Source organism: Histomonas meleagridis (assembly GCF_020186115.1).
Source record: "Histomonas meleagridis strain 2922-C6/04-10x chromosome Unknown contig_4, whole genome shotgun sequence".
Classification (NCBI taxonomy): Eukaryota; Parabasalia; order Tritrichomonadida; family Dientamoebidae; genus Histomonas; species Histomonas meleagridis.
Window position 1 is genome coordinate 26,230 of NW_027150883.1, and position 25,665 is coordinate 51,894.

The following is a 25,665-nucleotide window of genomic DNA, read 5'->3' on the forward strand; positions in this document are numbered from 1 at the left end:
GATATTATATAATAAGGTTCAGTTTCTATTTTGTATATTGATAAATATTATAGGTTTCTGTATCATTTTCAATGGCTTCCGGATGTTTCTGAAAGAAGTCGCCCCATGACTCGTAGCTTGTGTTATTCTGATCAAAAATGTAATCACCTGCTAGAGCTTCAATTGTTGGGATGTTGTAAAGCCGAAACTCAATTCCACCCCTCTTGTGTAGTACCAAACAATTTGGCATTGCTTCACAGAAACTTGCATAAAAACTGTTATGTGGAGTTTCACGTGAAAAAAAGAGCCAATTTCCAGTATTATTCGAGTACTCCAGTAGAGACGCAATTTTTAACATCGCAGTCTTCTTTGGACCAAACATAGCCAGAAATCTGATGAAATCAGTCATTTCAATGTATTCAGGATCAGCGCGATAAGGTGCAATTAATGCTTGGAGAACACTCTCTGCATTGTCTAAAGTCTGTCCGTTTTGTTTTAAAGCAACAGCTGTTCGATATATGAAATCATCTGCTTTGAAACGAAGACTTTGGCACCCGATTATTTCTTCCCAAAGATTTTGAGCATTTGTAAAGAATTCCCCGACATAATCATTACTAACATTAAAAGGTACTCCAATGCTGAAAGGATATGTTATTTTTTTTGGCTGAGGCTTTTTTTCATTTACTGGATGAGGAATTTCTAAATTAGTTTTTGTAAACCCTTCTTTTGACCATTGAGTCCACCCTTCTTTATCTCTTTGAAGTTGCTTGAAATTTAAATCCTTGAGATTAACATTCATTGTGTTGATTTTTATTCCCATAATATCGACAAGTGTCTTTTTATTCATACGAAATTTATTATTTGTGATCCACCCAATACCTATTTCCTCTTCAAGCGTTGGATTATTTGATGTAAATGATAGTAAAACATGTAACTTTGTAGTAAATTGTGATGAAGGATCACGACTACTTTTGCGTCTTATTGTATTTTGTATATTTGGTGGTAATTTAAAAAAAGCAGTCGGCGTTTTTGTGTAATTTTCCATTAAAAAATTGGCGCGTTTTTTTTTTAATTGATTCAAATTTCGATTTTTTGAAATGATGATTGATTGAATTTTTGAATGGTTACGACGAACTATGAAAAAACTTGTTCTCTATCTGTATATGTAATATTACATATGAATAAATTTGATAATGCAAACAATATAATAAAAGTAGCGTGCCTATTTTTACACTCAAATAACTTCAATTTTTTTTATAAAATATTCGATAAAAACTGTGTAAGCCTTTATGATTAAATTGGATCATATATAATCGTTATTGATTCAATTACCAGCTTGTGCCTCCATCGGTTATCATTCACAGAATAAACCATATGAATACACTCATTTGTATAATATCATAAAATAGGATGTCATTTTTTTTCTGAAATTCAATAAATCATTTCTGAAATTTCAGTCAAAATTATCTTATTTTCTTATCATTTTATAATTATTCTTATAATTTTAAACTAACTTATTATTATATTGATAATATTTTTCGCATGAGCTCAAAAACAATCATAAATAGATCCATCTTATGGAATTACATGAATATTTTAGCTAAAATAAATTGAAAATTAATTAATGGAGAGGACGAAATAACTGTTTCGAAAACAATCGTCTAAAGACGTTAAGTAATGTGAACAAATATTTGTAAAACTCACAAAAAGTGGCTTTTGTTCATGGAATGGGAAAAAAATCACAAATTTTTCATGACTGTTTACTAAATCCCCTTTTCGGATCTCTTCGCTTACTTGCATTTTCATGTATTGCTCTATTCATTTTTTTAATTCTTATGTCATTATCAAATCATCCAACTACAAATAAATTTATATTATCAGACATGGAAGTAGATCAAATTTTTCAGAACTGTAGTACTTGGAATGTTTTAAACCCATCCCTTGCAATTTTTATTCCTTTTGACATTAAACAAGTTGATTTATTAATCGCTAAAATTCAAATGTGGCAAGACCATAAGTATTGTCCATGTACTATCCGCAAAGGTGTTTCCACCAATTCTGAATCAAAATCCACTGATCTGATTTTTTTCTTCATTGGTGATCCCACGAAGCATCCAGAAGTTAATCATCAAATTCTTTCATCTTTAGCAACCAATAGTAGTAGACCAACCAAATCCAAATTTTCCACCATACGGCCATGTTTTCGTGGTGTTTATTTCAGAAGTCTTGAAGATCTTGACCTTCCGCCATCAATCAAACTTCCTGATCTTTTTTACGGCTCATTTAATTCCACTCTCTTTGATGGTTACACTCATATGATATGGATGGATGTTAGTGTTTCTCCGATGCGCAATAATTGGATTCGTCCAATTTTCAAAGTACTTTCTGAAGATACGTTTTGGGTACTTGGCTCCATGTCCATATCTACACGCTTAAGTCATTTTGATCGTAGTTATTATCACATTCACATGAATGCGATATATAATGTATACGATCAATGTTTTAAGGAATTTTTAAATCGGGTTAAACTCGAATATGGCTATACGACACCTGATATAGCAATGCACTTATATAGAACCGATTATTCCCATTTTAGGGAAGCACAATATATGCATTCTTATTTTAGGTACTCGAGATTGTTTGTTTCGTTGGATTTGCCAATGTTCGTTAAACCAACAATAAGATCAAAGGATTATCCGGGAACTTATTTCTTGACAATCGACAAGCACTGGTCAAAGTTCGGACAAAAAATTAGAGTGGTTAATATACATTCGGATTATTCAAATGTGGAAATGGAAAATACGACAGAAAATGAAGAAGGATTTCAAGAGATAAAGAATGAGATTAAGGATAAGAATAATAACAATAATTAATTGTTTTTGTTAGAAATAAATATCATGTGATAATATCATTTTTAAAAATTTCTGAAATGTGACAAAAAATTAACAAAAATTTTGTTGTAAACACACAAACAAGATTTAACGATAGAGCTAAATGAATGAAAAATCATCGTATTTATATTCAAAATCAAAACAGTGTAAGGTTAACACAAAAAAAAATCTTACTAAAATAAACCATACTAAAAGTTTAAAATCAACCGTTTAGTCATATAATCAAAATTCACAGTAACAGCGGTTATGGCTGATCACTAAGTTAGATGCGTGGTAAGTGGCTTAAGAAGCGTATGCGGAGACTAAAAAGAAAGAGGAGGCAAATGAGGGCCAAGGCTAGGTAAACAAAAAGCATTCCAAAGTTAGTAAATCATTTTTTTCTCATTTCAATTTTTCGACGATTCATCAAACTTGAGTATTTTATTATTTTAAACGAATTTGCAAAGTTCGTGCATTAGATCTTTGCAATTAATCTTATTTGTACTTCCAATAATGTATTGTATCTTTCCACCAGAAATATTTTTTCCTAATTCTCTGATGTAATCTGCTTCTGAGAGAGTTATTCCTCCTATAAAGAACACCAAAATTCTGCGTACCTCATCGCTTCCTTGATTAGGAGGTTCTTCTCCCACTTTTCCGACTGGGATGCCCCTATCCTTTAATGGGTCACCCCATTTCCCGGGCCAGTCCCCAACCGTCGCTTTTTGAATCAAACGTAATGTAAGCGGCACAATTTTATCACAGATTTCATAAAGCTTGTCGTTATCCCCAATTGGCTCGCAAGTATGCAAGGCCTTCTCTATTTGTGCATATCCTGGGTATTGTTGATTTGACAAAAGTTTAATTCTTTCCAATCTTACTAATGATTCAAATGCATCAAATCCGAATTCAGAAACTATTTCCTTTTCGATTTTCTTGATCAACTTATCACTATGGCTTATGCCCACTGCACTTTCAAGGCATATTAACCTTAGTGCAGATAACCAATCATTTAATATTGTGACATAACCTTCAGCATAATCCAAGATTGACTTTCTATTTTCGATCAGTTCCATTTCTTTCTGTACCAATGTTTGTTGTGGGTTTTCCTTGAAGAATTTTTCCAATATAATTTCATGTAATTTTTGCGTATTTTGGATTAATCCGACGCTATCCGCAAGTTTAAGGTAACTAAAGTATTTGTCCTTCGACTCCACAACAGAATAGTTCTTCAGGTTCTCAATGTCGTCTGATGCCATTTTGACAGTGGAAATCATTTCCGAAATTCGTCGGCCAACAGCTTCGATTGGGAGTTGTCGGATCTCGCTGAGCACCGAATCCTTCTCAGAGAACCTAAAATTCATGTTGTCGACGCTGCAAATGCCATAGCTAATGTCGAGATATTCATCAACTAATCCTTCAAAAGAACATGGAGTCATCAGTGGTGTGACCATATCAACAGACCTATCAATAAGGATCAGAGAATGGATCTGTGGAAGCGCTGTCGATGATAAACCTGCTTGATTAATTATGCCATTCATCAATTCTAAAACTCTGTTGGCTGCAGTGCCAATGGTGAAGACTTGGGGGATAATTCCGTAAACTGATTGGATTTTGGATAACGCGCGCGCTGAGGAATAAAGATCATTAAAATCATTTTCAATGTTAACTTGATAAAAAGTTCGAATACATGGCATCAAAAAGAAGTCCGCATCAATGGAAATGAAATCTGCATGGAATTCATGAACCCAAATTGATGTTGGACAATCTTTCTGTGGAATTGCTGAATAAACTGGTTTATACTCACTATCTTCAATGACTTGTTGAATAAGTGGTGTAACTCTGGGAATTGGAAGAAGAATTTTTGTGTAATTTGGTACTTTTTTGAAAATTTGGCAGATCTCTTCAACTGTTTCACGATCTGCTGGTGTTATTACGGCAAGAACAGCACTTCCAGTTGACTCTTTGATGCTTGGGCATTCTATAAACCCAGAAATATATTTCTCCTTCAAAGTTGGGTTAATAAGTTGGATGACAAAATTTCGAAGAAATGAAGGAAATGCCACATTAATTTTCTGTCCTGGTACTTCCTTTATGAAGCCTTCGAGATCTCTATTTACTTGTTCCTTAAATAAATGAAAATCAAGTCCGTATTGCTTTGATGACATTTCCGATTTGCGAACCGTTTGACCATATAACGATTCAAATCGTCATTTTTATAAAATAAAAAAATCCAAATTTTTTACATTATTTTAAGTTTATAATTGATTCATTTTTATTTGAGCCCGACAAGGTTTAGTTTAAACGACACGTACGGATGATATTCAGTCTCATCATTCATCATATCTTCTCCACCATCATCACCATCCAAAATCCCATCACTGAACACCTTTTCAAGTTCTTTGTGTATCTTGGGAATGTTCTTTGGCAGCGCGCAAACGCGAAATGCCTGGAATTCTGATTTGATACCATACAAAAGTATCGATTCCACAAAGATTCTGATGGCTTTTATGTGTAGCCAGACAATGGCAAGCTGAGAAAACGTCGATTGAAGCTGTTCAGAGTAATTATTTGATTCATTCAAATAATTTTGAATAGCTTCTTGAGCCTCTTTTTGAAGTTCCTCACGAAGATTAGGGTTGTAAGTGAACTCCTTGATGTGCCATCCTTTCTCTTTTGTGGCACTTTTGTAATCATCAAGATTCTTTGAAATTATGGTAACAGCAAAGCATGTATACTCATTGTCAGACGCAAGCTCTGCAAGTGAGCCGGGAACAACGTATGTAGAATCAAGTGTGTAATTGTTCTTAAATTCTGCAATATATCCATTCTTAACAACAATTAAGATGGTGCTGAGGTTGCGAGTGTGGACGTATATTGGAGTTTTTGTGGCTTTGGATGCATAATATTCATTGAGATTTGTTACAGAATACATTTCAGATCCAATTTCATCAAGATTGCGAACAAGAAGACTTCCTTCACTCCTCCTACGAAGGTTTATGATCTTATTACCTGCTTCTGTGAAGGCAGTACTGGAATTTCGAATTTGTTCATCAAGTGATTGAACTTCATCTAACAACGCTTTGTGAATTTCAATGACTGATCCTTTCTGAGAGAATTGGATATCGTTCCATTCCCATCCTTCTATATATTGATCAATTGGAATTTCATCAATTTGATTTCCGTTTTGTATTGAAACCAAAAGTTTTGGTGGGATAGCTGGGTCAAAGGCACAATTGCATGGAAGATCATTCCATCCCCTTAAATTATCAGCTTCTATTTTTTTGGACAAATCGCTACAACTCCTTGCTACACGTGTGAGAAGACTAAAAGCTTGAAGATCGAGCTTACCGATTTCATCAGCAATTGACATTAACTGATCGGTTGAAGAGAATTCTGTTAAGTTTGCTGAAACTGGAAACTGTTGCACCTTACCAAGTGAACCAACAATACCTTCTATAACTTTGTTTATACTAGATCCTTTGAATTGTGGTGGAAGCTCCTTCGAAAAAGAAAGAAGTAAATATTGTGCCATTGAAAAAACTTTTTAATTTGTTAAAAGTAAACAAAGTTTGTCAAAATAAACGGTTAATAGATTTTTTTTTTAGGTTGAATTGACATTACCTTAGATGTAATTAAAAAATTATTGATAATATCGATTTAAGGTTAAATAACGATTTGTTAAATATTGTATAAATAATAGTCTAAACAAATATTGTAATGATTAAAAACAATAGTAATATTGATTGTTAAAAATATTTTTAATTTAATTTTTTATGTTTTGTAACTTTAGTTGTATAGAATTAGATTAAATCTTATAATAACTAAAATTATTAAACAAATATTGTAATGATTAAAAACAATAGTAATATTGATTGTTAAAAATATTTTTAATTTAATTTTTTATGTTTTGTAACTTTAGTTGTATAGAATTAGATTAAATCTTATAATAACTAAAATTATTAAACAAATAGTATCTATAATAATAAAAATATTATTAAGATAAGTTTTCAAAATATCTATTAATAGATTTTTTTCTTCTTCAATTAAAATGCCATTTTTAATGTATTTGATAAAATTTTTACTAATTATGAACCATCTTAAAGGAATAACAATTAATAAGAATTTTGGCTTTATAACTTCCATAAATTGTAGCCATTCAATTGATTCTTTTAATGAAGATTTTATAATTAACCATAAAATTGCTTTGACATCACCATTTGTTGCTTTGTTAGTATATAAAATTATATCATTAAATTTTAAATTATTATAATTATTTGAAATTTTTAGAAGCTTGTTAACAATTTTATTGTTAGTTTTATTATTATTTTCAATATTTATCCATTTAGATGGCATTAAGCCCATATCGAGCATTTTAAGAAAAGCATGTTGGGAATTATTTTCTACATATTTATTAAAAAATATTGACCATGGACCTTTATTAATTATTTGATATAACATTAAAATTGAAGCATTACAATTAATTTGAACACCATCACCATTAAATAATAGTTTTGCGATGTTAAACATTGAAGGTAAAAAGCCTTTTATTGCTGCTTTTTTAAATAACATATATGCTTCTTTATTGTTTTTTTGATGATTGTAAAAACCAAAGTAAAATGATTCAGCTAACCTATTTATTGCTGGTGCATAACCATTATTTGCTGAAATTTTAAGATATTTTTTTGATTTATAAATTTGTTTGATTATAAAATTTTTGTTTCGAATGTTATCATTTTTAATACTATTTAAATTCATCATAATAATTTCAGAAGCAATAAAAAGTGAATCAGGATCCTTAATTTTGATTGCTGAATGAAGTAATGAAAGGAAGTGTGTAAAATTCTGTGAACCTTGTAACAAATAAATTCTAACCATTGCTGAAGATGATTGGATGTAACCCATTTTATAAGATTTTTTGAATTTTAAAAATGCAGATTTATACTCTCTATTTGAAGGATAGAAAGTTGAAATTTCATGTAAACCTAATTTATATAACGATTTAGCTGAAGTTGAATTTATTAATTTTTGGATTTTTATTTCATTTAATATTTTTGAATTTGGAAAAACATTCATTTCAATTGTTAAATTGGCAATATCAAATAAAGATTGTATTGATGTTGGACATGATAATGGGCGTAAAAATCCTTTAAAGTGTTGATATGATTTTGATAATAGTACTTCAATAGAATTATTCACCATATCTGATTCAACTAGAGATAAAGGTAAGTCAATATTATTATAATATTTATGATAAAATGATAATGGAATTAGTGCATATTTGTTACCATATTTTAATGCTTTTTGATAATATTTGATTGCCTTTATTTGATTTTCATTTATTCCATACGAACCATATTCGTAAATCCTTCCTAAAATTAAACAAGCTTGATTATTATTATTTTTGCATCCTTTATATAATTCTTGAAATGATTTTGTTATATTAATTTTAAGATTCAAATTATTAATAATTTTATACCCTAAAAAATTAGAATTTTTATTTAATGATAAACTTAAAAAATCACAAATAATATTTTCTGTTTTATTTTTGACTTTCATTTGAATTATCCCGAATATTGGAGGAACTGGCAAATAATTGGAATTATTCATATGTAAGCCTTTTTTCCATGGAGCATTTGATTTCCATATTGCTAATAAATTTATTAATATCATTTTATTTTAAGTTTTTTCTTTATAATTATAATTACTTTTATTTTTTATTTGGTCAATAGTTTTATTTTTATATAATTAAACAAAATTTTAAACTACAGCTGAAAACAAAAAACAAACAATTTTAAACTAATTCTCTTTGAATTCAAAAATTGATCCCCCTCTCGAAGATACATATTTAACTAAAACAACTCAAAAATTACTTAATTCTTAGTATTCATAAAATGAGTTTTCAATGTTTTTCCAATAAAACTTAATTCTGTGAGGTTTCTTTATTTTTCAGATATAAATAATATTAATTATATATTTATTAAATATTACAAAATATATTTATAGAGAAAACAATCAGCGATATTGAAATATCTTTCAGATTTTAATTGAAATTGTCTTTTTCAATCAAATTTTGAGCTGCTTTAAGATCACCATCATGACATGCTATCGTGGGTAGTTTTTGGATTGTCAAGATGTTGCTGGGCTTTTGTTCCAGCCACGTGGCTCAAAAAGTCATATCGTATATCTATCGTAAAAAGTGGGTGTTTATGTAAAATATATGAATACTTTACATATATGTAAAGTTAACAAAATTTGTAACTTTTTGATACTTTTACGTGGTTGTAAAATTGATGTAAACGGTTGTATTGAATATAAAATTTTACAACGCCTGCCAAAATCATTTCTTTGAAATTTTTTCGAACGATCATTTTTACCTTAAAATATCCATCGTGCTCTATCGTAAATAACGTATTTTTCCCGGATGTATCGTTCAGTTCATATTAACCATCTTAAGATGGTGCCAAACCCACTCAATCATTTGTGTATGAACATTCAAACCGTTGGAGTTGTAAAGTACTTATTCCATCAAAAAACGTTCGTTTCAAAGAGAGCAGGGTTTTATTTTATTGGTGATAAAACGGTTGGGAAGACAACAATATGCCATGCGTGTATGTACAAATCAGAGAAAGATCTTCTCATGTTACCAAAAGAAACAATTTTTGGTGGAAACAATTATGTGACTAATATTACTGATGACAAAAGTAATGTTATAAGTCTTTTTGTAGGAGAAGTGTGCGGATGTGTGCCTTACGATATCCGAGAATTAACATATTTTGCATATTCGCCAAAATCAACATCAATATGTTTTGTTTGTTATAGTGTTGTTGATCAAACTTCGTTTTTAAATGTAACGAATCTTTGGGTAAAAGAAATTAAACAACATGAGCCTAATCCGAAAATAATCCTTGTAGGTACTAAAACAGATCTCCGTGAAGATGAAGAGACTCTTGATGAGCTCTTTAAAAATGGGGAAAGTCCAATTACCACAAAACAAGGAAAAGTTTTCGCAGCAACAATTGGCGCAATTGATTATTTTGAATGCACAGCCACAAACATTGAAACCATTAAAAGAATATACAATAAGGGGCTTGATTTAATTTTTAATGCTAACGATGATAAGATTCCAAAAGATGATAACCCACCTGTTAATGACTCGGGTTTTTGTTCAATTCAATAAATTTTATTGTTGGCAAATGCACTTTTTCCCAGAAATTTTTAAGGGAATTCCGTTTTTTGCTACAGACAAACCTTGTCAATTTTAGATGTCATTTTGCTGTAATTAAATTTGTTAGATAAAAAATAGATGGAGCAAAATGTCAGATTTTAATGAAAAAATTATCATATGAGATGATAACAAAATCATATAAATCACCGATCTTTAGAATTTCTTTACATTTTTTGAGTTTCAAATTCTGATGAATGCAGTTAAGAAAAAAAAATTTATAAATATCATATGCTGGCAAAGAAAAAGAATCAAAGATTTATGAATAAATAAAACATTATAATATATTTAAATCCACATATATGTTGAAAGAATAACAGCAAAATAATATTGGATGGGAAAAGACACTGTCAACCAACTTTCCCTCTTATAGATTACTTTTTGATTTTAAATTATTTGTAATGCATTTAATATTTTTCAGATATCAACACATAAGGAAGTAGACAAATTTTTATTAATATAAAATAATTTTTTAAAAAATCCCTATGAATTTAGTCACTTTCCTTTAAATTTGTGTACGATACAATATACAAACGGTCACCTAAGCAACCGTCTGCTTTTCGACTTTTTTCAATTCTTTAGTTCCGTACCCAGCACTTTTAAATAACGTTTTTGAAAGTACCACACCACAAAACAAACATAGTCAAAAATAGATTATCGTTGCCATCGGTTACGAGCGGTTTGGTCGTCCTTTTACATAATGCCAACCCGTTTTAAGAAGTCAAGGAAGCTTCGTGGTCAAGAATCTATGGGTTACGGTCGTGTTGGAAAACACAGGAAGTCTCCAGGAGGTTGTGGTAATGCCGGCGGTCAACATCATCAAAGAACATGGTTCGATCGTTATCACCCAGGATACTTTGGTAAAGTTGGTATGCGCCGTCTTCATGTGTTCAAATGTCGCGAATGGGAACCAATAATAAACATTGATAAGCTTTGGACATTAGTTCCAGAAGAAGTTCGCAGTCAAGCTGCCTCTAAGAAAGAAGGTGAAGCAGTTCCAGTAATTGATTGCGTAGCTAATGGATATTTCAAAGTTGTTGGGCGTGGCGAACTCCCACAAATTCCATTAATCGTTCGTGCAAAGGATTTCTCAAAATCTGCTGAAGCTAAAATCAAGGCTGCTGGTGGTGCTTGTGAAAAGGTTAAATAAACATTGCAATTTTTGCTCATCAATTCCAAATTAATTTTTATTCACAATTCTTCAAATTAATTCACGTTATCTAATTGTCAATTGTTCTTGCTAAAGGATAAATACGTTGCTTTTAGTTAACACTCGTTTCGAGAAACCAAAAATTCCGGTGCATATATCGTTGTTTGAAAAAGTTCACCTTTTTGTATACCTTGTTTTTTTCAACATCAAACGATTGGCAAGACAACATTGTAACGCTTAAATAAATTCGTATTTTTGGATATTCATGCAAAGGACAATTTCTTGTAAAGCGAATTTTAAAATGGAATGTTGGATATTTTTGGTTTCTTCAAGAGTTGTTTTGATTCTTGGAAAAACCAACACACAAATTTCAGAAATAACCGAAAAAATCCACTCAAAATACCATTATGGGCTGTTGCTCATCTAGCTCCCTTAAATATGAGCAAGCTGGAAAACATGCAACACTCCGATCCACCAGCTCCTCTTCGCTCCTGCTGTCAAGCCCTGAATGGACATATTTGTCTAAAGATGAAATGGCTCAATTGCTGAATAAAATAAATTTAGTACCATTTCCAGAAAAGAGAATGAAGGTATTATTATCAGTCAAATCAAGGCTCCTAACATATGACGATTTTTGCTCTATTTTAGCACTAATTCCAACTGATGAAGAAAAATTTGTTGTCCTTCAAATGCTTTTTGGAAACGTATCTTCAAATGATCAAGAAATATCCAATGTTGTTAACTACTTTCAGTCACCAACCGTCAAACAAGAAGTCACTCAATTTATTTCAAGTCGTCATGGTCCGAATTAAACATAAATCAGGACCAAAGCATTTGTTGTTTACACTTTGATGCAACTTTTTTGCGGCCTGAATCTTCATTTAAATGTTTGTTATTTTCATAAATCCTCAATATCAAATTTTAATCTTTTTGAATAAACAAAAGAAGGTATTATGTGGTATATTTAACAACAATAAAATAAGAGGGGAAAATGTATTAAAGCTGTGTTGCTTTTGGAAAAGATCGGAATGCCTTGCCGATCATCAGCCAATTTCTATCAATAACGATCGTTTTCTTTCAATTTTTGAATTAAAAGCTGTAAAATTTGCAACAAAAAGAGAAAGAATTTTCGGTTAATTTTCAATGTTTAGAAATTTCTCAGTAAAATTTGAACAATTTTTTTATGTCCATTAATAGATGCCCAAATAAGTGGAGTAAAATATATTGAAAATACTTTCCAAATTTTCTTTTAAATCACAAAATTGTTATATGAAATATTAATTAATACATTGAAACATCTTTTATATTTATATTAATATACTTTTTTGCTTTAGTAGTACTTTAACTATTTCCAAATTACCTTTCTCTGATGCCCATATTAGTGATGACTTAATTATTTAATTTATATATGTAATATTGAATAATATCACAAAAATATTTTTTTAGATTCGATATTATTTAATTTGATATCTTGTGAATTAATATCAATTTCTTTTTGTTCAAGAAGGATTTTTACTATTTCAATATATCCTTCTTCAGTTGGTAATATTAGTGCTGTTTTAATAAATTAATTTAAGCTCCATATTTTTTTGTGTTACTTCAAAACAATATTTGAAATATTTTACATTACAATTAAACATTTTTCACATTAATATCAGTTCCTTTTTGTTCAAGAAGTAATTTAACCATTGCTATATTACCTTTTCCAGTTGCTTTCATAAGTGCTGTCCAAAATATTTTAAATAATTTCCAAATATTATTTTGAAATAAGAAATTCTGAATACTAATATTATATAAAATAATGAAATATTTTTGGCATTAATATCAATTCCTTTTTGTTTAAGAAGCATTGTGGCTACATCTGTGAGTTTATTATTAGATGCACATATTAATGCTGTTTCAAATATTTTAAGCAATTACCGAATAAAACTTTGAAATCCAAAATTATTCAAATAAATAATAAAGAAAAAGAATAAATATTTTTAGCATTAATATCAATACCTTTTTGTTCAAGAAGCAAACAAACTGTTTGTATGCAATCATAGCCAGATGCTAAGATAAGTGCTGTTTCAAATAATGTATATAATTTTCACATATTTTTTTTGAAATATTATAACAATTAGAATTAACACACAATAAAACAAATGAAAATTTTTAGTATTGATATCAATTCCTTCATGTCCAAGAAGGAGTCTAACGATATTTGTCATTGTAAGTGAATTTAAAAGTGCTGTTTGAAATATTTAAAATAAATTTTAAATATTATTTTTATGCTTGAAATTATTTAAACTTTACCAAAATAAAAAAAATCAATGATTTTCTTTAGTATTAACATCAATTCCTTCTTGTTCAAGAAGTAATTTAACTATTTCTGTATGACGTCTTTTTGAAGCATTGATACTGATTGAATGGTTGTAAAATAACATTTTGAGAGGTACAAACCGTTGTCAGAAAATGATAATCTATCACTGACTATTCAAGAAATGAATTCCAGGATGGTGAGTACCTTCTATGCAATTTAGAGGGGTTGCGGCAAAAGGTCTTCGGCCTCTTCTGCAGCAATTCCTTTGTTTTTTTCGCAGATTATAGGGCTGCAATGATAAAATCTTAGCAGGATTTAAACCTATGCATCGTAACGGTTTTTGAATGACTTTTAATCCAATACGATTAATTTCTACATAAAAAGCCAAAATGTCTTTTCGAAAAGACGATAAGTATTCAATCTGTTCCTTGGAGTAAAGCTTGGATGGAGTTTTCCTTTTTCCAAAAAAATTAAAAAGGGAATTATACCTATAAATTGATCTTTTCCTATGCGTCTTCTAATATTCATTTTTACTATAGTAATAAATTTATCATATATTGAGATTTTGTGGAATTTTTATTATGATTTTGCCTCTGTATTTTCTCAAAAATTGCCCCAGAAATTTTATTTAGGATTCACAATTAGACTTTGAACGATTAGGCCTATCAAATATATTGGTTGTAACTGGAATTTAATGTCTATTTTTGATAGTTTTTCTTTCAAAAGCTTTCCTTGATGACAAGCAAAATCACTTTCTTTTGATCATTTTTTTTTTTCTGTGTTTCAACAATATAAACGAGGGAATTTTCTGACACTTTTCAATAAAAATATTACGTTTCAGCTTTGCAAACAGCTTCCGATTGCAGTAACAATAAAACATGTTTCAACGAAAGTTATACAAATGAATTGACGGAAAGACGGCGCGGTTGAATTTCTCTGTATCGTTTTTGACTGATTTATTAGCAAGTTTCCCAACTTTTATCGCAAATGTGTTCTTTCTTCTTGATTTTACCCATGCATTTCTTTTGCTTATTACAAATCTCTCCAAAAAATTCAGGTTCAAAGATTTTTAGTGATCAATTATCCATTTCTCAAACCTTCAAACACTCCCCTTACCTTACTTTAGATTCCAAATGGCATAAATATTTAACACACTTAGCCTATAACAAAGAGAGTGTATCCATTAAAGTCACAAATTTTATTATGCAAACAGCGAATGAATCAAATACATTTAATATCATCACAGAAGAATATCAGCATCATTCCCATTTATTAAAGTTACCTATATTATTTGTTAAACATGATTTCAAATTCTTTTCTTTGGTATTTAATCATTTTCCATTAAAAGCTTATTTACCAATTTCAATGAATAATAATTTCATGAAGAAAATGTTCAAATTCAATGAAACTGCTCAAGTTCTAATGTATAACTTTTTTATTTTGGTATTTTTTTTATTTTATGAAATCAAATTTTTAATTAATAAAATGAAAACAAATGGAAAGAAAAAACAGAAAAATGTTTTGGTTTTTGTTATATTTTTCACAAATTCTTATGAAATATTTCATAAAGATAATTCAACACTTTCAATCACAAATTCAAATGATTTTATTGATATTAAACAATATCAAAATAGCACAAAATTTATAAATATCAGTGAAAATATTTATTCAATTCCAGACAGTTCATTTTCAGGATGGCCTTCAGTTGTTTCAGTTAATTTTGGTAACTCAGTCACAAATATTGGAAGTTATGCATTTTCGTCATGTTCTAATTTAGTTACGATTATATTTGGAGAAAATGTTACAACAATTGGTGATTCAGCATTTTCATTGTGTTCATCAATCAAAAACATTACAATTCCAAATTCAGTTACAACAATTGGCAGTTATACATTTGCATTATGTTCTAATTTAATGATATTAATTCTTGGATATGGAATAAGAGATATTGGAGGTTCAGCATTTGGGAATTGTTATCAACTTCGATGCATATATTATTATGGAGATTCAGAACCAAATATTGGTGAAGGTGCATTTTTTTAATGTTTCAACAAGTGTTATCGCATATTCAACATATGTCGAGGATCATTTTGGACAATTAGATGTTGTTAGCGAATCCACAGAAGGAACATGCGAACCACTTCCAACACATTCATTTAGTCAATCAAATACATTTACTTCATCACTTCAAAGTGATATTTCATTATCATTTTCATATACACTAACAATTACATTATCAATTACACATTCATTAACTATTTATGAAACAAAAACGAAAACATTTTCGTTATATATAAATAATTCGACATTTTCATATATTGAAACAGAATTTATTTATTACAGTTATACGATTGTTATTTATTCGACTTATTATAATTATTATTCCAATTTCTTTACAATGTTTCATACTTCCGATGAAAATTCGCCAAATGGAATTACGACAAATGCTTTGATTGGAATTATTTGCGGATCATTTGCATTTGTTTTGATCATTGTTGGAATTGTTATATTTTTAGTGAGAAGTAATAATAAGAAAGAAAAATCGAAATCAAAGTTACAATTTAAGGACACGACGACATCAAGTACAAAGCAAATCGAAGAAGTAAATAGTTTAGTTGAAGAAATTGTGAAAGAAGATGAAGACAATTGGCTATGAATAAAATGTGTAATAATGAACATTTTTTAAATTTAATTTTTATAAACTAATACAAAATTTTTTTGTTGCTACATAAAATAAAATGAAATCATATTAACGATATTATCATTTTGACTTTTTAATGTTTTTCATTAAATTGTTTTAATAAGAAATTTTGAATTTAGAAGATGTATAACTGTCTTTAAATATAACAAGGTAATATTGTTCGAACACCGATTAGATTTGAATTATGATTACATTTACATTAAATGTTAGCACTTTTTGAATGAAATTTGATGAATTTTATCCGGATTGATATATCTTATAATCAGGAAATATTTCTTTTTTTGAAGATACATTACAGGATTATGTACATCAAGCTTATTCTATAAAATAATAGACTTAATATCTAATAATAAAAGAATAACCAATGTATTAAAAAAGTATAAATTTCAATAATGACAAAAACGATATAAATAGATAAAAGACATATCAAATTAAAGCATAAATACAGCTCTATTATAACATACGTTCATTATGTTATTTAAAAGTGTATTCATAATGTTTTAAAGTCGTTCCTTTGATTGTCATTCTAAAATGTTAATTCAAATATTTCTAAGTTGATTACAAAAACTATAATTATACAACAGGGCTTTTAACGTGTAACCGTGAGAATTTAAACTTTTGAGATAGCCGATGTATATCTGGTGAAGGTCTATAAGTATATTACAAGCTGAAACATGAGAACCTTCATTTTGTCCATCATTTTGCTAATGACGAAGCGATTCAGAACTGATATAAAGCTCATTACACCTTATGCTATCCAAAAAGAAATACTACAAATACAAAAAGACAAAAGCAAGGAAGGAATGATTTACCAATGTGATAGAGGAGTTTTAAATAATGAAATTATGATCAAAAAATTTAAAAGATTTCACAATAATTATTATAAAGTTTTGATCAGAGACTTATATTTAAATTCAAGGCTTAACAACAAATATACAGCAATGACACATCATGATTTTAATGACAAACAAAATTTTCAAAAAACATATTTTTCAAGCATATTGAAAAAAGACTTTGAAATCAAGATATTTGTCGATAACGGCATACTTGATGATACTATGAACAAATGTTATGAAGATATACCTTTTATAAAACGTGAATTTTCACATTTTTTGATGATGCGAAACGACAACAAAGAAGGACCAAATATTTTCAATGTTTTACTTCATTTAACCTTCATTTTTTCAATAATATTTTCGGTTATTTATATCAAATTTTATCAGAAAAACACAATTTCAGTTCAGAAAATATTAACGACCAAATATATATTGAAAGCAAAAGAAAATATTTTCATTTCAATTTTTGTTATATTTTTCACAAATTCTTATGAAATATTTCATAAAGATAATTCAACACTTTCAATCACAAATTCAAATGATTTTATTGGTATTAAACAATATCAAAATAGCACAAAATTTATAAATATCAGTGAAAATATTTATTCAATTCCAGACAGTTCATTATATGGATGGCCTTCAGTTGTTTAAGTTAATTTTTGTAACTCAGTCACAAATATTGGAAGTTATGCATTTTTCGTCATGTTCTAATTTAGTTACGATTATATTTGGAGAAAATGTTACAACAATTGGTGATTCAGCATTTTCATTGTGTTCATCAATCAAAAACATTACAATTCCAAATTCAGTTACAACAATTGGCAGTTATACATTTGCATTATGTTCTAATTTAATGATATTAATTCTTGGATATGGAATAAGAGATATTGGAGGTTCAGCATTTGGGAATTGTTATCAACTTCGATGCATATATTATTATGGAGATTCAGAACCAAATATTGGTGAAGGTGCATTTTTTAATGTTTCAACAAGTGTTATCGCATATTCAACATATGTCGAGGATCATTTTGGACAATTAGATGTTGTTAGCGAATCCACAGAAGGAACATGCGAACCACTTCCAACACATTCATTTAGTCAATCAAATACATTTACAAAATCAAATCCATATACACACTCAGATTTAAGATCATTCTCAGAATTATATTCATTTTGTCAGTCAAAAACATTTTCTAATTCGAATACATTTACTGAATTACTTCAAAGTGATATTTCATTATCATTTTCATATACATTAACAATTACATTATCAATTACACATTCATTAACTGTTTATGAAACACAAACGAAAACATTTTCGTTATATATAAATAATTCGATATTTTCATATATTGAAACAGAATTTATTTATTACAATTACACGATTGTTATTTATTCGACTTATTATAATTATTATTCCAATTTCTTTACAATGTTTTACACTAATGATAATGATAACAACAATCAAAACAATGATAATAAAACAACAATTATTATCATTTCAGTTTGTGTAATTGTTATAGTAATAGTTATTATCATATTATTAATTATATTATTGAAACATATTCGAAATAAAAAAGAAGAAATTTATGAAAATGATAAATCAGAAGAAAATGAAAACGAAACGACGAATACTTTTACGACGGGAATAAGTAACATAAATATTGAAGAAGATCCATTTGCTGAAGATTTTCAAGAAGAAAAATTTATTGAACAAATTTAAAATAATTATCAATGAAAATACGATTTTTGTGAATATTTGATATTTGTATATTTTGTAATAACACTTTTAAATCGGTTTTTTTACTCAGCGACGTGAGGCTCAATAAACCAATAGAACTTTTTCATTGCTTCATGAAAATGAAAATGCTTTCCATGCATTCTATGCATTTATGAAATAGAATTTAAATATTTTCACTTTCAATATATTTAATAAAAACTCCATATAGTTGTGGTGCTTTTCAAGGAAAGATTATAGTGTATTAATATAAATATTTATAATATATAACTAAGTAAAAATCAATTTATTTTCTAATTTTGATTTTAAAATAGATAAGTGATAAAAAATAGTTACATTGCATATATGTCATCAATATTTGATTAAACATTTTGAAATATAATTTTATAAAGAATGAAGAATTAAAATAGGTAGCGACACACACAAAAAGAAAATATCTTGTTTGTCTTCAAAACAAATTGCAAGTATTAATCAAAAACAGTCCCTGGGAGTATTACCAGGCAGAATGAGAACAAACATTTGAACATATTTTATAATATTAGAAAATAATTGTTTCGAAACAATAATGAAATTAGATGTTTTATATTTGAAAAAAACAGATGGAAAACAGAATATACTGATGTTTAATTAAAGTTTCATACTTTTTCACCTCTTCAGCTATTACTTCCTTTTTTTTAATAACTTATGATTTGTTGTTGCAAGCATTAATGCTGTTTGAAATAATTTAAATGATCTCCAATTATAATTTTGAAACATCAAATCAACAAAACAAATTTTAAGAAAAAGAATTATATGTTTTTAATTGTAATATCAATTCCTTTTTGTTCAACAAGTAATTTAACGATTTCAGTAAAGCCTTTTTTAGATGCTTGCATAAGTGGTGTCCATAATAATTTAAATAATTTCCAAACATTATTTTAAAACATTAAATTATTAAAATAAATAATAAATAAAACGAAAAAATATCTTTAACATTGATATCGCATACATTTAGTTCAAGAAGTAATTGAACTACTTCGATTTTACCTTTCTTAACTGCCCAATAAAGCGCTGTTTGGAATATATCGAGTAATTTTCGAATATTATTATGAAATATAAAATTATTTCAATAAATATGAAATAAGACAAATAAACATCTGCAGCATTAATATCAATTCCTTTTTGTTGAAGAAGTAATGTAACTATTTCTGTGTGTCCATTTTTAGATGCACATATAAGTGCTGTATTAAATAGTTTAAATCAATTTCAAATATTATTTTGAAATCCAAAATTAATGAAATTTATATTAAATAAAACAAATAAATATCTTTAGCATTAATATCTATTCCTTTTTGTTCAAGAAGTAATTTAACTATTTCTGTATGACCATTTTGAGATGCTAAAATATGTGCTGTTTTAAATAATTTAAATAATTTCCAAATATTATTTTGAAATATTAAATTATTAAAATAAATTTTAAATAAAACAAAAAAATATCTTTAGCATTAATATCAATTCCTTCTTGTTCAAGAAGCAATTTAACTATTTCTGTTCTACCTTTTTCAATTGCCAATATAAGTGGTTTTTTAAATAATTTAAATAACTTCCAAAAATTATATTTAAATAGCAAATTATTAAAACAAGCATTAAGTATAAAAAAAACAAATACTTTTAGCATTAACATCAATCCCTTTTTGAAGAAGTATTTTAACTAAATCACTTTTATCATTTTCAATTGCAAATATTAGCAGTGGTATAAATAATTTAAAGAATTTCCAAATATTATCTTGATATATCAAATCATTTACATTAACATTATATAAAAGAAATATATATTAACTTTATTAATGTTAAAAATATTTTCATTAATTAAGTAGTTAAAAATTTCTTCATTATTATATATGGATGTAATATCACAAATATTTAATGTGGTTGGATTTATTTTCAGAAAATATCGTAGAATGAATATATTTCCTATTTTCAATGAAATTATAATTAGATATTTAAAACAGGTAATTCCATTTTCGATTAAAAATAGAAGAATTTCATAGTTATGATATATAATGCAAATCTTTCCTAACTCTTTTAAAATACCGATTTCTTTAATTTTATTTTCATAAAGATAATAAAAAATATCGTTTTTATGGAATTTAATTGCTGCTTCATATGCCCCTTCAAAAGATGAATGATTTTGTTCACATAAATGAATGATTTCATCATTTCCACCTGCAACTGCATATTTACCTGTATTTGATAAATTTGCACCATTCATAAGTAAATATTTAAAACATTTTATTGAAGAAAAATGTAACATTTTCTTCATTAATAAATGAACATCTTTCATAAATTGATGGCTCAATTTTTTGATTATAATGAAAGTACCTTCTTGATGATATTTCTTGAAGTTTTTCATTTCGTCATTTCGAATTATTTTTGCAATTTCATTTGGATTTTGTCCTTCTTTAATTAATTGTTTGTAAAGTTTAAAATCATTTTCTGAAAGCTTTTCATAATTATTGAAGGTTTCATTTTGAAATTTGGATTTTGTTTGAAATACTTCTTTTTTTTGGTATGTATTGAAGAAAATATAATGAGTTTTAAATTAAAGTTGTGTTTTCTTCAATTAGCTTATTTTCAATTAAATTATAAAGAATGAAATAAGATTCTTGTGTTTTAATATAAGCAAGAAAATTTGAAAAAATATTAATAATATTATTTTTTGTTTCTTCGTTTTCTTCTTCTTTAATTTGAACTTGTCTGAAAAATTCACAAATTGTGAAAATATTACAATTTCTTGACATACAATATACATAAATTATTTGGCATACAAGAAGTTTAAATGAAAAAGGAAATTGGTAATTTTTGAATATTGATTCAACTGTTTCTAAGACATTATTTTCATTCATTTCAAATACAAGTTTTACTATTTGTTGTAATGCTTCTATAGTGACTTCCATTTTTTCAATTTCTTTAGTTTGCACTTCGTGCGAAATGTTTCCCCCCATGAAAATAATCACAATAAACGGTTACCGTTCTCCGGGATAAAATTTGGGGTCCAAATTCTATTTACTAAATCTTTGTAAAATATAGAAAATTACACTTCAATTATCCTCAGAAAATTCAATTTTTTATTTAAGTAAATTAGTGAATATTTGATATCATTGAATTTGTTTTGGTAAACGTTTTTGCAAATCAAAATATTTCATACGACTTCAGACAAGGGGAGATCAAAGCCACCAAAGGATCAATGGTTTGGTTGGTTTTGCAATAGAAAAAAAGTTGAAGGTGCTGATGCTGAATATTCAAATGAACTCCTTAGAGAGTGCAAAAGTTGTGTCTGGAGCTAAATCACTGTTAAGACTCTATTACAGCTCTTTGATAGTTATCTTCACAGTCAAATCAATCACACAGCAAATGACATTGCCCACAGTGCACTTGAGTTGCGTCTTTGGACAAAAAAGAAAAATATTGAATGAATGTGATCAGTTTATTGGTAGATTGAGTCAACCCATTGTTGGAAGTCATAACCTCCTTCTACTGGTGTCATAACAGATTTGAGGTATTCAGCGTCTTCTGGGCTGAAGTATCTTGCTAATTGTTCGTCGTTGATTATTGGGCTATTCTGTGCGATAGCTCTGAATGCCTCCTTAGTTGCGTCTGCTGATTCTGCCTTAGAGAATCTGTCGAGCATGTACTTGACGTAGTTATCGAAGTCGAGTTTCTCTTGTCCGCCGGTGTACTTCTTGATGATTTCCTTGCATTCATCTTCAGTAGAAGTCTCACCGAGTGATGTAAGGCATGCGTTAAGTTCGTATGGCTCGAGCGTCTTGCTCTTGTCCTTGTCGAAGTGGTCGAATGTCTCACGGAATTCGTTAAGTTGTTCTTCAGAGATTTCGAGACCTTTAGCAGCTGCAATTGCCTTGTCTGCTTCTTGGATTAATGTCTTAATGTGTGATAATGTGTTAGCGAAGAATTGTGAAATGGCTGATGGTGAGTTCTCGACTTCAATTTCGAGTGAATCCTTTTCAAGTTCTTCGTATAATGGAAGGATTTCTTCGACTTTGTCCTTTTCGGCTTCAACTTCCTTTTGCTTCTCGAAGAGTGCTGTTAACTTCTCTTCGTTAGATTCTGGAAGTCCATCGAGTGATGCTTCAAGTGCTTTAGCGGATTCAAGAATGGCATTAGCCTTCTCGTTGTATTCTGAGATCTTTGAGCTGTTTCTTGTTTCAATGATTTCACCTTCGTTGTGTTGGATCAAGTGATTGATTGTAGCAACAAGTGCATCTGCTGAAGCGCGGACATCTGTTGGTGATGCCTTAGCCTTGTAGTTGAGTTTGTATTGTGTAAGTTCTTCGAATGGTGCATCAAGTTGTTCGAGTTCTGGTGGGATTGCTTGTGCTTGGCCAAGAAGTTCTTCGAGCTTTTGCTTCTTGTCTTCAAGTGAACCATCGAGTTCTTTAGCAGATGTTTCGATTGGCTTGATGCGTTCGATGAATTCTGCTGCTTTAGCATCATAGTTTTGAACCATTGTGTTGTAGATCTCATTCAATGAGTTTGTAGCTTGTGCAAGAACACCTGCGTACATTGATGAGATAACTTGTGGTGTGTTTTCGATTTCAAGGTGAAGACTTTCTTGTTCAAGCTTATGGTAATCTTCGTTAAGGTTGTTGACACCTTCTCTCTTTTCGGTGATTTCCTTGATCTTGTTGATGAAGTGTTCACGGCGTTGTTCAAGTTCGCCTTCGATTTCGAGTGATGCCTTAAGGTCTTGTGACTCTTGGACATATACTTGTGCCTTTTCATTGTATGCATCGATCTTTGCCTTGTTCTCCTTTTCGATGTCGCGTGCTCTCTTTTGGTCAATGAGACGTGTTAAGAGTGAAACGAGTTGATCGATTTCGCTTTGGATGGAGTAAACTGTGTACTTGGCACGTGTGTTTAATTGGAGTTGAACAAGTTCATCATATGGTGCTTGAAGTTCTGATGCTGAAAGTCCTTTGGCTTCTTCAAGAAGATCATTAAGGATATCTTCTTGTTCGGATTTCTCACGGATTTCATTGCACTTGTTGGCAATTGCATCGCACTTCTCATTGAATTCGTCGATCTTTGACTTTTGAAGGTTGTGAAGAATTTCCTTAAGTTCGGTGCTTCTGTTACCTTGAATTTGTTCTGTTTCTTCGAGGGCCTTTGTAAGTGTTTCTGGTTCGAGGCCTTCTGGTGGTGTTGGGATTTGACGGTTGTGGGAATTGCAGTTTGATACTAATTGTGTCCATGTTCTAATGGCTGTACCACGAAGTTCAACAAGCTTTGGACGTTCATCACGACCGAACTTAACAACTTTGACAAGCTTATCTTTTACGCTTGGAACTGTTTGTTCATAATCATCAGCTAATAAGTTGTTCTTAGCTTCGTTAAGAGCATCCATGAAAGCCTTAGCTTGTTCAGCATAGTTGTTCTTAAGTTCGTCGATTTGCTTTTGGATTCCAACAATCTTCTTGGCCTTCTCAGCTAAGGCAAGAACCTTAGTTTCAGAAGCAAAGAAGTGGAAGAATTCGGAAACTTGTGTAACAACAGATTTGTCATCTGGTGTTGTGTCAACAAGATCTTCAACATCAAGGAAGACTGTGATACCGAGTTTCTCGCAGGCTTCGAATGCTTTCTTGCAGTTATCGGCATGGTTTTCTTTGTCAAGTGAGTTGTAGTCAAGAAGTTCTGGACGGAAGTGGTTGATTAATGCGCAGAAAGCAAGACCTGAGGACCATGATGTGGTGAAGTTAGTGATGTTAACACCATCATAGCCTTGGGTGTTCTTCTTGCACCAGATAAGAAGGGCATCACGTGCTGTTGCTTCTTCAACAGAGATATCTTCAATTTGGAACTTGTTGATGCAGGACCAAGTAAGACCTAATGTAAGCTTAAGGTTCTTGTCGACAATATCATCGGCTTGGATGTTTGTGAGCTTGATGCCCTTATCTTTGATGTATTGAATAGCCATGTTGACGTTTTCGATCTTGTGGTACTTGTTCTTGCATTCTCTGTGCCACTTTCCTTTTACTGGTTCCTTACCAATGATTTCAAGAAGTTGAATGAGCTTAACGCCATCTTCGAATTCTGTTGTGACATCTTCGAACTTGATACCACGTGTACGAAGGTGCTTAGCACACCACCTGGAGAAAACTTTGATTTGTGTTCTTTCCCAACCTTTATCAAGGATTGTCATGAAAATGAAGTGAGCTCAAATTGTCAAACGATCAAGTCATTGAAATTTTGACTGCAATGGATTTGTCAGATGTTAATTGTCCCCAAAAAGAAAAGGAATAAAGGAAAAAAAGGACAGATATTTATTTTCATTACTTTTTTTTAGGTTATAAGATTCAATACGAATTTGTGGTAAGACCTTATCTCAAACTTTTACCTTAAATTGAAAGGGTGAAAAAATATTTCTAGTTTTAGGATTTGTGTGGGTGTTTATGGCGGTTATTACGCTCACTTCAAACACAAAAAAAATTTCTCCACACAAGAAAGCACATTTGAAATTTTGGATTTTTTATATTTCAAAATTTTTAGGAGGATGATGACAAACTATTTTTAAGGTGAATTAAATAAATTGAAAATCATTTAGATTCAAAATGCAAAATACGTTAAATCAAAAAAAAAAAGATCATGTCATGAGTCTTGACTCTTGTTTCATTTGTTCACTCTATTAGCGATTTGTTGCAAGAAGTTAATTTATTTCTTCTTTTTGGCACTTTTCAGAAGTCGTTAACTTTAAATTTAAATTGCAACCAAAATCCTGATTTAGATGAGCATTCGCGAATTTTTCGGCTTTCTAAGTGATCCCAACTTAGAAAACCGAATGAAAGCAATTCAAGAATGTGAATCTTT

General features: G+C 29.4%; 6 protein-coding genes across 6 annotated transcripts; 2 read left to right on the forward strand and 4 right to left on the reverse strand.

Annotated features, from left to right (window-relative positions):
- Positions 1 to 25: 25 nt before the first annotated feature.
- On the reverse strand, positions 26 to 1,024 carry GO595_005775 (39 kDa initiator binding protein; the record flags this gene model as incomplete). The annotated part of the gene is made up of 1 exon (XM_067919055.1): positions 26 to 1,024. One exon carries the CDS (start codon positions 1,022 to 1,024, stop codon positions 26 to 28), a length of 999 nt encoding a protein of 332 aa, XP_067773811.1.
- Positions 1,025 to 3,298: 2,274 nt separating this feature from the next.
- On the reverse strand, positions 3,299 to 5,017 carry GO595_005776 (Sec1 family protein; the record flags this gene model as incomplete). Its single annotated transcript, XM_067919056.1, has 1 exon — positions 3,299 to 5,017. The coding sequence occupies one exon, from the start codon at positions 5,015 to 5,017 to the stop codon at positions 3,299 to 3,301; it is 1,719 nt and encodes a 572-aa protein (XP_067773812.1).
- Positions 5,018 to 5,124: 107 nt separating this feature from the next.
- On the reverse strand, positions 5,125 to 6,384 carry GO595_005777 (V-type proton ATPase subunit C; the record flags this gene model as incomplete). Its single annotated transcript, XM_067919057.1, has 1 exon — positions 5,125 to 6,384. The coding sequence occupies one exon, from the start codon at positions 6,382 to 6,384 to the stop codon at positions 5,125 to 5,127; it is 1,260 nt and encodes a 419-aa protein (XP_067773813.1).
- Positions 6,385 to 9,462: 3,078 nt separating this feature from the next.
- Positions 9,463 to 10,029, forward strand: GO595_005778 (Ras-related C3 botulinum toxin substrate 1; the record flags this gene model as incomplete). The annotated part of the gene is made up of 1 exon (XM_067919058.1): positions 9,463 to 10,029. The coding sequence occupies one exon, from the start codon at positions 9,463 to 9,465 to the stop codon at positions 10,027 to 10,029; it is 567 nt and encodes a 188-aa protein (XP_067773814.1).
- Positions 10,030 to 10,774: 745 nt separating this feature from the next.
- Positions 10,775 to 11,224, forward strand: GO595_005779 (60S ribosomal protein L27a; the record flags this gene model as incomplete). Its single annotated transcript, XM_067919059.1, has 1 exon — positions 10,775 to 11,224. One exon carries the CDS (start codon positions 10,775 to 10,777, stop codon positions 11,222 to 11,224), a length of 450 nt encoding a protein of 149 aa, XP_067773815.1.
- Positions 11,225 to 22,267: 11,043 nt separating this feature from the next.
- GO595_005780 (putative alpha-actinin) lies at positions 22,268 to 25,000 on the reverse strand (the record flags this gene model as incomplete). Its single annotated transcript, XM_067919060.1, has 1 exon — positions 22,268 to 25,000. One exon carries the CDS (start codon positions 24,998 to 25,000, stop codon positions 22,268 to 22,270), a length of 2,733 nt encoding a protein of 910 aa, XP_067773816.1.
- Positions 25,001 to 25,665: the final 665 nt, after the last annotated feature.